Here is a 16,124-nt window from a genome sequence, read left to right on the forward strand (position 1 = left end):
GACAAGATAAGGAATATCTTCTCATTAAACTACTTTAAAATGCATTTTCAGGTCATTTTCATCTGAGTGCTGACCAATTACCCATGTGGTGTCAATGCTGCTTTTATTACATGTATGTACAGCTCAGCTAAACAGAGGCTGTATCAAAGAGGTCCAAGATGCTTCTCTACCACAAACAAAACCAGCAAGCACAGCAGCTCAAGAGCATCCCACACCAGAAATCATCACATGGTCAGCATGAACTGTCAGCCTTGATGCAGTAAAAGGACTGAGACCATCACAGCTGCCTCTCCCTGCTTCCTTCAGAAAATGTGCATCTGTGCAGTTTAGTTGTGTCCTGTCTGTGCATACATACAAGGCTCAAGCATTGGTCTGGAAATTTTCACCACTAAACTGAAGTCAAATTGAAAACAAAAGATAAAAACACCAGCTACTTTTTTTTCTGCCTTCTACCTGGAAAACAAGTTTGGCAACCATAAACTGCAAAGCTGACATGGTTGTTTTTGTTGTTCACCATTTAAACTGACATCTCCCAGTTGTCATATTTATGTATCTAACATTTTTCCATTATGGTCCAAAAATTCTTCTCACTAGCAATTCCAAGAAATGGACTTTGAAGCTAGTTTGTGATTGTTTTTAAATGAGCTGTGGAGCACATACAAAAGCATCACAAGATATCAGCTAAAGTAAAGTTCAGCTTGGCACCACCTCACAGCTGGGTGAGTAAAATCACAGCAGCCTCCCAATTATCAGTATGAAGTAAGACAGAGACTTGCTTCCAAGACTCACCTCTGATTTCTACCATTACAAGGCTATCCAGGAATATTTGCAGATTGGCAACATAAATATCATGCTGAACCAAGTCTTCAAACTCTTTTTCTTGAGACAGTCTAGCAGAAGCGACTTGGAACATAGCACCATCTTACCTGCTAATACAGTAGAAAGCAATGAGTCTGAACAAATCAGCAAAACTTATTCCAGACCCCTCCAAGGAAAATGCTGTGAAGAAAGTTACAAGAAAGAATCATACATTAATCCACTGTTTCTTGAAACAGTTTAATAAAACATATCTTAGATTTTAGCATGAAGTTAATACGTTTTCACCATCAAGCTACTATTTGGTTAAGAGAAAACAGCTCTACAGAGGAGTGCATATCCCTGCTGAAGGCATTTTCAAGAATATATTAATAATCTTGGTGGCTAGTTTGCTTTTGTATTCCAAGCATATGGGTGTAATTCCTGTAAAACAGATTAAGTGTGACGAGGCCTGCACAATGTTTAAATGCTAATAGACACAAATCCATAACTGAGGCTTTGTTTGCTCAAGTGTACTAATATACCTAATTTTAAATGTCTTATTTCCTCCTCATGAATTCTATTCTACTCACTTGTCTCTGCCCTAGGTGTGTAGAACCTAAACGGATAAATTTTCATTCACTCCAAGAAACACTTTAACCTGAAAACCCTTAAAAAATTCTGACAGTTGTTGCATGCCATTGCCTTGCACAAGGGGAGAGGAAGACACAAGCAGTGCTTTTCAATTTTCCCCACTTGATACCATTGTTTCTTATTGATACAAATACTGGTTCTCAGTGATAATGACGATTATCCCAGGCTCCCTCTGATGTCAGTAGCAAATCTCATCCAATGACTACACAGATCAAACAGAGTAAGCTCCTAGAATGAAATGATCCAGATCTTTTGTCTCTGGTCAAAAACCTCAGCTGTGACAAATGGCTAAAACCATCAGTAAATACTTCCTCCCTGTGGAAGAATTTTGTTCACAAAAGACAGCATATAATTATTTTCTAGATAGGAATTTATTAGCATAACAAGCCTATAAACACAGCCTTAGACCACACTGAGATCAACTGTTGCTGACAACTGTCTCTTCTCTTTGCCCTGCCTTGCTTCTAACTGGAACTAAAACCAGACACATAGAGTTAACTTTTTGTTCCTGAGCGCAGGGGAGGGAGAGATAAAAAAGGAAAAACTCAGTTAAAATGATGTCAGTTTACAAATAGGAATAGAAGTTAACTATAGACTCTCTGTTTCAGGGATGTTTAACTGAAATAGTTGCTAATTTTCTCCAGTTTTCTCTTTCTTGTTAAAAATTAAATATTTGCTCCAACTTGCACTTTCAGCACCACATACACTCACCAGCTGCAGCTTCCTTTTTTCATTCCTAAATCTCAAACCTATTTTTCACACCCTCCCTTCTAAAGATATGAGGGCATTATTGGTTCAAGACAATCTGTAGCGCTAACATTTGCCCCTTTCTACTAAAAAAAGAAAGAACAAATATAGTTTGAATTAAAAAGAGAAATCATTGATCTTGCAACAGAAACAGTTCTAATGGTTTAAAATCCATTTAGCTATTAAAAACAAAACAAAACAAAATAAACAAACTCGAAAACCCAAAAATAAACCACAACCAAAAAAAACCCCAACAACAAAACCCACCACCAACAAAAACAAACCCAACAACCCATCCCACACCTAAACTGCAGACAGAGAGACCTCATGACAAAGTTGCATCCAAGAACAGTCTCCTGAGTACAAAGAAATGAAAGGACATTTCATTGAAAGCAGACAGGATTACAGGCTGTGTTTCTGCAAAAGACATCTAAGTTTCTAAGAGGATACTACCCATAAAAATAAATTAATCCTGGATTCAGCAAGGTATACAATGGAAACATTCCAGCTGCAGCAGTCTTAAGTGTTTCTATATATCCGTCCAACTCGTGGCAGAATATGCCTGACCCACTCCCAGAGCCCACCTCAGAGAGCAGCACAGGCAGCCCATGACATTATTTGCACAACTTTGGGTATCCTCTGCTGTGTGAATGCTCCTACAACCTACAGGGAAAAAAAGTACCTAAGGAACAGCTGAAAAGTACATAACTCACAACTTACTGTATGTACTTTCTTTTATGGCAAATTCTTTCAGGCAGGACCCACAGTCACTGGACACACGCAGAGAGATGACTTTCTTCTGCAGCCTTGCAGATTTCCTAACCAAAAATATCTGTTGTGGAGAAGGCAGAAGGGCATGGTTTTAGCTTCATCACAGATGGCAGAATAAATACAGATCATATACAAAAAGGGACCAGAACAACCTCATGATGTCTAAAACACACTGTAATTTTACTTGGTCATTTACATGCACTAAAACATGCTGTATTTTTACTTGGCCATTATTGTATTGGGTCAAACACTTGGGTGTAAAATGGCAGCACAACATTTGGGAAAAGCATGTCCTCAACAAAACTGAGCTTCTTCTTACCCCAGGAGGCTGTGTCTGCAAAATTTCCATAGCTTCAGCATCATTCAGACCAAGCTGAAGCCACACGGGGTGAGTATGGAGGAGCTTGTCCAATATGCTTAGTTTGTTGGATAGGCTGTCATATCCAGAGTCCCGGGGGCAGCTTTTTACGTCATTTTTCTCAGGAGGGACATTATCCATGTCTTTTATTAGACTGTGGAAAATTTAGAAAAAAAATTAGTCATGCTAACCTCCTATAAACAATCACTCAGGTCAGCGAATAGAATTATCACAAAGCTCATGGCACTGCTGACACTCCGGGCTAGCACTTCTCCTACTGAGTATTCTTATGTTTAGCATATACAAAAATTCTCCTTAAAGATTCTCAGTTCAAAGCCAGCTTGAAGATAAGCCTTAGCATTCTTCTGTGAGATTGGAGAAATTCAGCCATCACTTCAGGTACAATTTTATGTGCAGATGTGATTGACTGAACATTTCACTTGCCTCCTTTGGTGTGCTAATATACAAAAAAACTTCTCTTCAAGGATATTTATGCAATTCAGACACTTTAATTCCCACATTGATTGCAAATGCTGAAATCCACAGAAATCTTGCTCTTTCCTGCGTCCCAGAAAAATCTGTTCAATACTCTGACAATGGAGCAACCCACTACCTATTGGTGATCAGACACAGGAACTTTGTCTGTTTGGAGGGATTATTTTCACAACGCAAGTCCACAAACCAGCATCACTTCACCTTATGCCTAGACTGCTGCCTCTGCTCCAGCAGCTCTGTTGCCTTCAGATCTGCATATTAATCTTTGCTCCCCTCTGCTAAGAGGTCAGAGTGGGATGAGGTGAAAAAGAGATGAGAAACTCAAGAAAGAAAAAAGAAAAAAAAGTTAAATCCCTAAATAACCCTCCCTAAGGCATGGCTTCCTTAAAAATAAGTCATAAGTGGCAGTCACTTCTTATCGTACTCCTCCTAAGTTCTGTAAACATTTATATTTTTTTCCATTTTTGCCTCACATTTTAATACTACACTTCTCAGGATCAGAAACAACGAAGGAATTGTATATTTATACCCAAATTCCTTTGGCTGTGGATTGACTGCTATGTGAGAAATAAAGGCTAAGCTATCTGTGAACATAGCAAAGTAATGTAAGGTTAAAATTTATTTGGGGCAGGGCACGTAAAACTACTGCTACATTCAGTAATGAAGTACAATTCTTGGAAGCTACAGATGCTTGTTATTAAAAATCCAAATGAACAGAATACCTTGAGAACTCCTTTTGTTATGCAAAAGCTTCACCATCATCCATATAATACAGAACACCCAGTACAAGGGCACGTGTGTTGCTGACTCAAATTCTTAATTTTTGAGCTAGAAGTACATCCTGTGATTCTCTCCATGCTGGAAATCACTATGGAGCAGTTACTCTGGTAAAAGCTTTCTGATGACAAAATTTAGGATCAGACCACAAGCACCCTGCAAGCTCAACCGACTCCCTGAGATGTCGGGCAGAGGATGTGTTCCTCTTACAGACCTTTTCTGTGGCTGGAGAGGCCCTGGGCAGCAGAGGGCAACACAGCTCCACCTCGCCACTGCACACTGTCCAGCTCTTTTGAATTCCATGCTTGGGACAGGCACTAAGCATCACTAACAGCATTTACCATCCTCATTATGCCAGCTACTGTACCCTCAACAAGTGGGTACAGAGTTCACAAGCACGGGAGCATTGAATACTTAAAAAATAAAGAAAAAGCCTCTCCGCCCCCTGCAAAAATAAAACAAAAAACAAACAAACAAAAAAAAACAAAACAAACAAAACAAACAAACAAACACCCCCCCCCCAAAAAAAAAAAACCAAAAAAAAAAAAAAAAAAAAAAACCAAGCCAAAACTAATTAAAACTCACCAAGTAAACAACAGAAAAAACAAATGACCAAACTGCTTTCTTCTAGCTTTGTTCAGGAACTTGCAGCATCTCTTGAGAGGGCAAGAAAGGAAAGTAAATGGGGAAGAGAACTTTCACTGTGCGATCAGATAAGAACAGGCAAAATCATTTGACTTTTCATTGCCTGGATCAATTACCACTAGCAGCATTTGTCTCTTTTTTTCTCTTTCTGTTTGCTTATTTATGATGTGATGCTTTTCAGATTTCCAAGGCATCTCAAATGCAGATGATTTCCCACCCACAGCCCACAAGCACCAGAAACTTTTACTAACTGCCAGTATGCCTTCAAGGGACACAAAATAGACGGAAATGCATTGGGTGCAGGAGGGAAGTACTTTTTACACTGGTCATGACCAAGTCTGAAACTGCCTCAGTAGGAATACTGGGTTCCCTTTTCAACCACTCCCAGCAGAGCTTAGTGTCACACTGGATGATTCTCCAAAAAGTAAGATCATGAATCACAAAAGTGTCTTCCTGAGTTATACCTCCAGTAAATATTGCTCAGAAATTTCCCACTCTCCATCAGTGCCAGTCAGCTGGATTACAAACCAAAGGAAGCTGTGGCAAAGTCCAAGTTATACACCAATGCTGGCTGCAAGCTTAGACAGTTAGAAATCATTTCCACTCCCCTTGGTCAGGAGGTGAAAACCAAATATGCTGCAGGGGGAATGTGTCCAAGAGGGAAAAGTTTTTTGCCTACCAAAGACAGCTACCTCACATTCAAAACAAGGTGTGCAACTGGTATGAGCTATAATGCCTGGCATTGCTTGCTGCCACAAAACCACCTAAAACTGACAAGAGTTTGCACAAGCACACAGTATCACGATATTCCTCTTTGGTATGACTGGCTTTGTGTTGCCTCACACTCCCTAGTCACCATAAACCAGCAGACTAAATTAAATGGGGAGCTACCAGGTTTGTGGAGCCTCCAGGTACTTATGTGCACAATTCCTCCCACATGCTGAGATCCAAGGAGAAAGCTCTATGACCTACATACATGGGCACCTCCTTGCTGCAGCTGCTGCTGCTCCCTCAAGAAATAAGCCAAAGATTATGAATATCTGATCATGACCAGAATTTCTGCCACTCCTAAACACTAATGGTTCAAACAACACCAGTACTAGAATGCTATTGTGGTGGTCAGGTAAACAGGAATAGGAAACACTTTAAAAATATAATAAAAATAATAAAGAAGAAGGCAGAGAGAAAGATCTAACCTGGTGAACTCTGGAAAAAGTACACCTTCGAAAAACCACACCTGGCAAACCACATACAACCTATGAGAAGCCACTTCCCAAGGCCTGGGAGGAAATGCATAAAGAAGACCCCACTGCTATGTTTTGACAGCCTATTTGCAGTGGTCTAGCACTACTGAGCATCACATTCCCAGTTTGCTTTTTATTCTTAAAATAATTTTAATTCATGATCTGGGCATTAGACATACAGTCAAACCCTGACACATGGGAGTTCTTGAAACTTATGTGTTAAGAGTTAGACTAAAATTATTTGGGACTAGGATGTGTATGTAACTACTTTGGAAACAATTGCATGGAAAGAATAAACCCATTTGAATTCATGAGCAATGCATTCATTAACTCAAGTGTACCAAACAAGAATAAGAAGTTGCTGTGACCTAAATGCTAGCAAAATACACTGTATATTACGCAACAACTAAAATCCTTTACTGGTTTTACTTTTGGGTTGGAAGATGGTTGGTTGGTTGGTTTGTGTTATTTGTTTGGGATTTTGAAAAAAAAGGATTCCTGACAAAAGACAATCTGACCAGGTCACATTAAACTCAAAATCAAAACACAAATCAGCCATAATGGATGGTCTGCTTTAATTCAAGGCTGCTACATGGTTCCTCTTCAGTGGGAAAGGTAGGTTTCAACACTACTCACAATGAACTAAAGGAAACACATGATTCATGCAAGTTTCCTTAGATTTGAGAAAACCCATAAACACATGGGAAGTACAGAGAAGTAATTGCTAAGATAAACAGTGATGAGCTGCATCCTGATTAGACTTAGCTCACACTAAAAGAGATATGGAACAGGCTGAAGCTTGTAATCAGGATGATCCTTGGTCATGATGTGAACCCTGCTCCAGTCCCACCAAAGTTAACCACCTCACAGTTAACTCAGTTCGACTATCCACTGCAAAATGCCTGAATTTCTGTAAATCTAACAGGTCTTAATCGCTCCAGCCCAGTCTATACAGTCAGTCTGAGGATCAGCTGGGAGGGGCAGAGAGCCACTGGTCACTTTCGCCTGCATCCATTAAAGCTAAAAAGAACAGGACAAGACAGCTGGGAAGAAGGTTTCTGGATACTGGATACCTGTGAGCAATAACAGAAGTGGTTCTCTATGCAGGACAGAAGATGGCCCTACTGAAGTGAGTAACCCCTGAGGAAAAGACAGTGGCATGAGAGCTGTGCAGTGCAGGACACAAGGCAGAGAGCAAAGCTCTGCCCCTATTCCCTTCACGGGAACAGGGAAAAAAGGGAAGAAGCTGCTGCAGCTGTCACCACCAGCAAAGCATCCCTGAACCATTCCAAAGACACCAAGTGCCCCGGGAAGCCTGGAGCTTTACAGCCTTCCCTCCAGAGGGACAGCAGGAAGCGTCAGCCCCTCATGATCATTCACACAGATGTGAAGGGGGCCTCAGGCCTCCTAAAAGATCATACAGGTGCCACCAGTCCCGTCTCACAGGCTCCTGGGCTGCTGTTGCATGCAGAAGCTCCCTCATTACTCTTTCAAAGGTCACCGGAACGGCAGGACAGAAATCTGTCACGCTAATTTCCCTTTCAGACAACTCTGCTCATTTGAATTATTGAGATAAATGTCTGCACTGGGAAAAAAGCAGACTAGGCATCAAAAAAGTGGGATACTGAAAAGGGCCCCCTTAAAACACATTTTTGCAGGCTTTTTTTTTTTTTTTTTTTTTTTTTAATCAGGCTTTTACATATTTGTAAGCCAAAATGATTAAGCCCTTGAACCCTTCTTGATATAACTTGAGGCATATATATTAAAAGGAAAGATGAGCCCAAAATAAAGGAGTATATAAAGTGAGGAGTATAAATCTGAAAGTCACCAGATAACCACAAAAAAAACTACACCACAATACTAAGGTTACAGACATGCAATTTCATGTCCTTATTTTTCTGAATTCACCTGAGAGCTCTGCAACTGCTGCCTTTCCAGAACTGCTCTGGGTGTCTGTGGACACCTGCTAAGGTGGAAAAAGAGGGAGGAAAATGGACATTCCATTGAGCTTAAATTTCCCTAGATGCAAATCCAAAGGTCATATCACGACAGCAACCTCTGAACAGCAGAACATGCAATAAGAAGCGCAAACTACACTAACTGCTGAGTTTTAAATTAGCTACAAAGAAATAAAGTTATGACAGTAAACACAGCCTAGTGAGGTGTCTAGTTTAAACAAGAACTGTGGAAAACCTTTGTTGGAATTACTGTAATCTTGCTCTGTAGCTGTACATATATATATATTAAAAAAAAAGGTGTCAGTGCACAACTAAATTACATAATTTATATCAACTTTGATACAACTTCTTACATAGAAGCATGCAGTTCAGAATTTTCTAGTCACAGTAGGTTTGATTTTAGCTCATTTATGCAGACTTCATATTTCACATTATCATCTTGAAGTAACAGAAAAGAACTTTTTTGATGGCTAGTATTACTTTTCATGGAAATTGCATTATTCACTCTTTTATGTTAGGTTTACTCACAGATCTTAAATCAAAACATATCTGCAGTCAAGATTAACAAGTTAAGATTAAAAATCCATTAAAAATCTATGCAGAGAAAACCCATGATCTGTAAAATGGGGAGATTTAGTTAACTGTTTCCAGCTAAGTGCTTCCACCAAGGTTTTAGAATCAGTAGACCTTAACATTTCATGCATACAATGTATTCAAAGATACGAGAAGCCTTTTCTTAACTGAAAAGTAACTGATGAAATCTGAATTATCTGAATTCACAAAATGAAGAAAGCATCCTTTCTGCACCTCTAAAAGAACTATGCTCTCCAAAGTTTTAAAACTTGAATAATATTCAACCAGGGCCATAGCCAAGGACTTTAATCAGTTCAACTGTCTTAAATTCTTTACCATTTGGGCAACACAGCTGCTGCTTAATGTTTTTGAAAATAATCTATATATCCTTTGTAGTAAGTTGTAGCAGATTTCAACAGAATGCATAGGAAGGAAAAAGAAGTAAAAATCTTGGATGTAATTCTAAAAACAATTTTCCACTTCATTAACTCACTGCTAGAAGAACAAAGCCCACCAGCTCCAGAGCTGGCCAAGACCATGCAGTTAGATAAAACACAACACCTACATTGGTTGTTTTCCTCTTGCAAAAAATATTTCAGGTAAATAAAAAAATGTGTTCTCTTGTTAACACAACAACTAAAATATTGATTATTCTCCAGATGCCAATGTAGCAGATGTTACTGTTCAAGAAAAGCCAATATGCTGAGGACCAATTTTGCCCACTTAAAGGTACAATTTTATTTTTTTTATGTGCCAGTTACTCATATATAAATTAATTTAAACACATAACCCACGTATGTGTCTGCTAACAGCAGTCAGTATTTTACTTCCTAACCTGAGAGGATAAATAAATCATGTTATTGTATCTTGAATCTTCAAAGAGCCACTAGAAGCAATGGACATTTTGTCTTTAGAGTGTGAAAGCAAAGCTGTGCCACAGACAATAGTAATAATGTTAGTAGTTTCCTGCTTTAGACATTCATCAGTATCCAAGGTTTTTAAGAAGGAAGTAGAAGTGAAGCTCAGTCACAATTAGAAGGTATTAAGGCCAATACACCAAACAACTGAATCTCCTGCACGAAGACAAATTCCGTGGATCAAGAGCAAGATAATCTAGACCTCCTATGCTGCCAGAGAGAAAAGTGCTAAGACATAAGCCACCGAAGAAGAAAGCACAGTGAAAACATTCCTGTCATGGTAGACTCTCCAGAACCATGAAAATAAACATTTTAATCACCTTTGCCAATCAGCAGATTCATCTTCCACTGTGAGATCTGTCTGTACCATCTCCTGTTTCAGTTCTCCGATTTCTGAGGCAATTGTGTCAATGAGCTGGAAAGGGACAAAAATAGTATGACATCAAGTGAGTGGAAGAGGCGTGGAAAAGAGGCTGGGGAAAGTTTAGTCACCAGAGATTACAAATTTTTTTTTTTTTTTGGAAAATCGTATCCTATTTGGACTTCCCCTTGCAAAGGAACAAGTCAGGGTTGGGGCCATGTATAAAGGTTCTCAGAGGAAGAGTAATTCCTGTTTTATGTCAGTACAAAATGTTCCAGTTTGGATAGCCTTTTAATTTAAATGGATTAAATTTGCAGCCTCTGTATATTATACAACATCTTACAAGAACTAAATTATTTAACTGATCATAGCATTTACCTTCTAAAAAAAAATTAGATGAATTCCATGTGCAAGAGTTTTATTTCAGAAGGGACACTAAGCCAGTATTATGATACTGAAGAAGATGAAAAGAGATGAAGCAAGAAGGGAGTGGGTGGCTGCTTTTCACATTAGGTTTTGGACTCCACTTGAACACAACAATTCAATTAAAAAAGAATTGCCTTGCAACCCTTCAGCTCAGATAGAAGACCAACCTAATTCTGGGTACGAGGGCAAAAACTCGTTTTAAGGTGGGCAAGATTGGTTGCATCCAAAGAAATGTAGAATTTGCTAGCCAGACTTCAGGGAAACATTTTTTTGAGCAGAAACCAGCCACAAAATTTGCAAAGTCTGCTCTCTTGGAAACTTCTTTGCAGCCAATGCATCAAGTTTGCTTATCACACTACACCATAACAGTCTACAAACCCTAACAGGGGTCCCTCTTTCCTGTCAGGAGGAAACCTAATGGAAGGGGTGCAGTGATGCAGTGATCTCTACCACCACCCCTGCACATCACAACAAACAAAAACCCTGGCACATGAAGCAAAAACAGCTTTGGGGTCCAAGTCAGAGCAGTCTTCACAGCTGCCCTGAAGGTATGAGCCCGAGTCCCACTCAGCAAGGCAACTCAGTACAGCAGCATTTTCAAAGAATTGTAGGCATCATTTTCCTAAATTGTTACACTGGAAGTTTTCCTTCACCTCTGGAATTCACATTCTCCTTTGCTGAGCTGCATTATTCCAATCAATTCAAAAGAAGTTTTAGTCTCTGCTTACAACTGGCTAATTCCAATAAATAAACCTTATGTAAGAATGAATTACTATTACCCACACCCCAAGGGCTTTTTTTCTGTCCAAGTCATAGCACCCAGTGCTGGAAATCATACAAAGTTTAACATTTTTTAATACAACTTTAGTTAGGGGTTTTGTTTGCCTTTGCCCAGGGGGAAAGGAATTGAAGTTTCTTTTCCAAGGACTGTTCCACCACTCCAGGCCTGATGAGCTTAACATCTCAGCAGACTGGGAGCAGCACAGAAGATATACAAAAGATAACAACCATTAACGAATGTCAACTCCAAACATTACCCCTGGCATAATCTGAGACTCCTGGTCTGGGAAGAGATAGATAAGAGAATGAAGAATGAGAAACTAATTAACATTAAAGGTGGATTAGTTGGGACCAGTGAACACTGAACCAATGAATTTCTCTGGGTTTTGACTGAATGTGAAACATCTAGTAAAGACTTGTGTGATGGAATGATTTTCTTAGCACAACAGGGCAACGTGTGGATGAACTGGTTTCTGTTGCACATCCTGGCAAGAATAAAGTAATGTGTTAATTCTCTAGCACTAAAGATTGTTGTTGGAGAGTTTTTGTTTTTCCCTTAGTTTTGGTGACATCAGCTATATGTACCACTGACACTGCAAAGATGTTCCAGCTGCTGATTCCCAAACACCCCTGAGTCACTGCAGCTAGATGTGAGCAATGCCTCCCTGACCATTCAAAGGATCAGCCGAGGAATCCACGCCAGCCTCAGGGAGAAGCTGGAGTGCTGTGAATTTATGCACTGTCAGCAAAGCAACCCTGCAAAGCTGCTTCAGCTGGCAACTGCAGGAAAGCTGAGCTGCTACTCCCCATGAATCAGCTCTGCATAAGGAGCTCGTGGGCAGCATCACCTCAAGTCTTTGCACTGTAAGACCAACTGTGGCCATAAAGAGCCATCACAGTGGTGTACTAGTTCTCTGACACATCTACAGAGACCAAGTGTCTCGCAGGCCAGCAGTCTGCACAACAAAGGAGCTTTTCAGCACCTCTCCCTGCAAAGCATACAAGGTATGAGCTCTCCAAGAAGTGTTCATGTGTTTTCAGCCACCTCCTCCACGACTGCCTTGCTGTTTTGCTACCTGGCCGGCAACTGAGTTAACTCTGTTAGCGGGCTTTGACCAGAGCTGTGACAAAACCCACCTCCCTCCCAGAAAACAAAATCTCAGGGAACTACAGCAAAGGACCCTCATCCAAACTGTACTAACAGCGAAGTAATCTTAATGCTTTTGAATTTGTATGCCTGCCTCAAAGAAAACTCTGAAGAAATTATCATTCCTGAGAGGAATTCTTCCATGTTTAGCAACTTTGCTTCTTTTTCTGAAGAGGACTTAAATAAAATAGCACATTTCAAGCAACCTTATGCTCACATTCTATTCTACAGGCTAAATTTCTTGGGTATATTACATAGCCTCCATGATGAATCTGCCTTAGTCTCTGAAAAGTCAATACACTCTAGACAAGGAAACCAGGTCAGTGTGGTATCAAACCCCAAACTGACCTGAGAAGTTCCCCAAGATGGAAGATACACCACAACCCAACCGAGACTAATCACATACTACCATGTACTCCACTTGAACTAAAACACTGACCCTCTATGAAGAAATCCCTCATTTCTTTCTAGAATAAACCATCGATATTTTCTCCAATTTTCAACTAATTTTCCTTAAATTCTCTTTAATGAAAAAAAAGAAGTTGTTCTTCTCTTGTTTTAAGAAAAGAAAGTCTTATGGAGTTGCATCATTTCTGTATCCTCGCAATTAACTGACACATGCTCTTACAACAGTATTTTTCTATCAAATAACACAAAGTATCCTCATGATTTTATGACAGCATTTCCCAGCATTTAGGATCAATGAACCTCCTGGTGATTATACAGCACAGATGATGCACACGTGACTAGCTAGCATCATACAAGATGAGCTGTTAATAACATGTTTCCACAAAACACTCGAAGGATCCTGGGTATGTACTATTATTAGCTCCAGCCCTGAGGAAACAAGCAGCAGCAGAAGGCTCTGCCTTTTTTAGTGCAAGGCAAAGAATATCAGAATTCTTCAAAGAGATTCTTCTATTTGTAGCAAGTGTAGTACCTCTTTGGCAAGAAATAATGGGAAAACTCACCCCTTTGTTTCAACAGACTTGAAATCAACACAGTAAGAGGCAACTTCCAAAGGAAAATGCAACTAAAGTGGATGTAAACATCTGTCAGAGGCCACAGTTAGTGTAAAACAGCACACATGAGCCCAAAGCTTTAAGAAGTAATCAGAAGAAGAAGTCTTTTGGGGACTGGTTAGGTCTGTTAAATAGATATTACCCTGCTATACTATAGAAAAAGGAGTTTTACCTAAAAAATGCATTTGGAAGTTTGACATCTCCTCGGGTGGTTAATTAATCAGTATTTCTTAAAAAACAAAATTAAAATTAGATCTTATATAACATGATAAACTAGCTATTTTTCTGCGTAATGCTTTCCTTTGGAATTTATTTCTATTTATAATAAATATAAATTCCTTTGAAATTTATTTATATATTTATATATAAAGCACTGGTCGGTGAATTCCGAAGACACTACAGTATAACCACTGTAAACCCAAATAATAATTATGACTCAGGCAACATGAATTCACATAGCAGCCCAGTGCAGTACTGCCTATCCAAATCTATCCTAAACATTAGATTGCCAAATACCCATGTTTACATTCCTAACATCCATGAACAAAATAATGAAATGCAAACATCTTAAACCACTGCATTTCCTTTCATAATGCACCACACTCTGCTTATTGTCAATTGATTCTGAGCTCAACAAGACTGAGCTCAGCTTTTGGGAGCTGGCAAGGGTGAGAGTGAAACTCCTACACACAGGCCACAAACACGGCACCTCAGCACCCCAGCATTCTCTCACCACAACATATCTGTTCTGCCTTGCACTGTTCAGGATGTTGCACAGGCACCAAAAATCAGAGCCAGTGTGTTTACTAGAAGCAACTTTGGTTGGGGGCCTCCCAAGGGGCTCCATTCACATTTGTGAAGCTGCTCTATTGACACTCACATCAGGGAAAGCACATGCCCAGGACCAGATATAGACATTGCCTTTCCCAGAAGCCCAGCATAACTACAGCTCTTATTACTCACTTGACTTGAAGAGTTTCCTGTTCCCAAGAAGAAGATAAGTGGTTTTGATTTGATGTATGTTCCCAGACATTTTTAGAAAAAATTGTGTGACAACTGAATTTCTGCTTTTTGTGTTGAAATGTAAATAAGCTTGTACAGAGAATTAATGAAACTGCCATAATTATGAGAATACACCTGGCTGAAAGAGTCAGCCAAGATGACCACTGCAGAATGTTTCCAAGCTCTGAGATTTACAAGAGCTTGAGAGGAAAAGGTAAGATAGGTGCTTCTAATCTGGCAAGGGGACACGGGCTGAAGACAGCAAGATCAGTATCAGACTGGACAAACGAGCCTCAGCACTTACCACTCCCCCTTCCTGCCACCATTTAATTTTTCATTCTTTCTGGAGACCTGCATCCTCTTTGGCATCACATCTTTTCCTTCCTGTTTTGATAAGCAGAACGTAGCAACCCTCACAGAGGACCCTGTGTGATGAGGTGGCCAAGTGCCAGAGACAAGCCCGACTGGGAACACTGCTTCTGGATTTGTACAAGCCTCTGAATATAATCCAGTATTTTGATACACAACTGCAGATTCTGGTTATTTTGCACAGTGAGCTATGAATTCTCAGGGCCATGGACATTGTTCAGTGTCTTATTCATCAAAAACAAAGTTCTACCCAATGCTTGGTTTTGGAACAGAAAAGCATTACTGGTGCTAAAACCTCTGATGCCAGTTCAGTAAACACTGGAACATTTTGATGTGAAGGAGGATAATTCAGTAAAGAGGGCATTTGTCAGAGACATAAATTCAGCCCCTTGCCTTACTACAGATTCTCTCTGTAACCATTGGCAAGCTATTCAGTCCCAGAATTATTCAAGACTATCCCCATTTTTGCCTCTTTCTTACTACTTGCTGGCTCTGAGAATTCACCAATTACAAGGTGTAGAGTCCATAGATTTTAGCCTCTAAAACTTCTGCTCTGTCTAAAACAGGGACACTACTGTTTTCCTTGTGTATTAACAGTCAAAACAATGGCTGTGAAAAAAAACTAAGAGATGGTTAGAAGCTGTGGCAATGAGAACTACTTAAGAACCAGAAAAAAAAAATATAAAGTTGGACTTTCCCACTGGTATTTGTCAGCGATTTTTCTGGCAAATATTGTTGAGAATGGTATGATACTCCCTTAAGAAGATTTAAGTGCCCTGAAAATCTGCATACTAGCATGGTCAAGGTTTCTTAGGCAACATCAAATTAACAAGCATAACATGAGAGCCATATGCAAGTACAGAGCACAGTCTGCACATGTGGGAGAGCATTCTGAAAAACAGATCAGCAGGGATAAAAGGCCATATCTCAATTACCAGGTCTCCTAAACACAGACAGACAAGGCAAATTAAAATAATGCAAACTCAAAAAATCTGATGTGCCAAGTATTTTTGCTTGCTCACCAGCTCAGTTGTAGCAAACAAATGTAACTGTTGTCACAATTCTACTCATGTGGAAGAAGGA

General features: G+C 39.7%; 1 protein-coding gene across 5 annotated transcripts in view; it reads right to left on the reverse strand.

Moving 5' to 3' along the window:
- RIN2 (Ras and Rab interactor 2) overlaps positions 1–16,124 on the reverse strand; it is a 65,585-nt gene that overhangs the window by 21,687 nt on the left and 27,774 nt on the right. For 3 of the 5 annotated variants that reach the window (XM_083856212.1, XM_083856210.1, XM_083856211.1), the window contains exons 3-6: positions 10,255–10,349; positions 3,287–3,479; positions 2,917–3,028; positions 927–999 (exon numbers count right to left, since the gene is read on the reverse strand). In XM_083856212.1, the coding sequence (XP_083712338.1) occupies positions 927–999; positions 2,917–3,028; positions 3,287–3,479; positions 10,255–10,349 (473 nt within the window). The remainder of the gene's footprint in view (positions 1–926; positions 1,000–2,916; positions 3,029–3,286; positions 3,480–10,254; positions 10,350–16,124) is intronic. The other 2 variants (XM_083856213.1, XM_083856214.1) reach the window with 2 other exon arrangements.

This window comes from Zosterops lateralis (assembly GCF_965231275.1).
Source record: "Zosterops lateralis genome assembly, chromosome: 3".
Classification (NCBI taxonomy): domain Eukaryota; kingdom Metazoa; phylum Chordata; class Aves; order Passeriformes; family Zosteropidae; genus Zosterops; species Zosterops lateralis.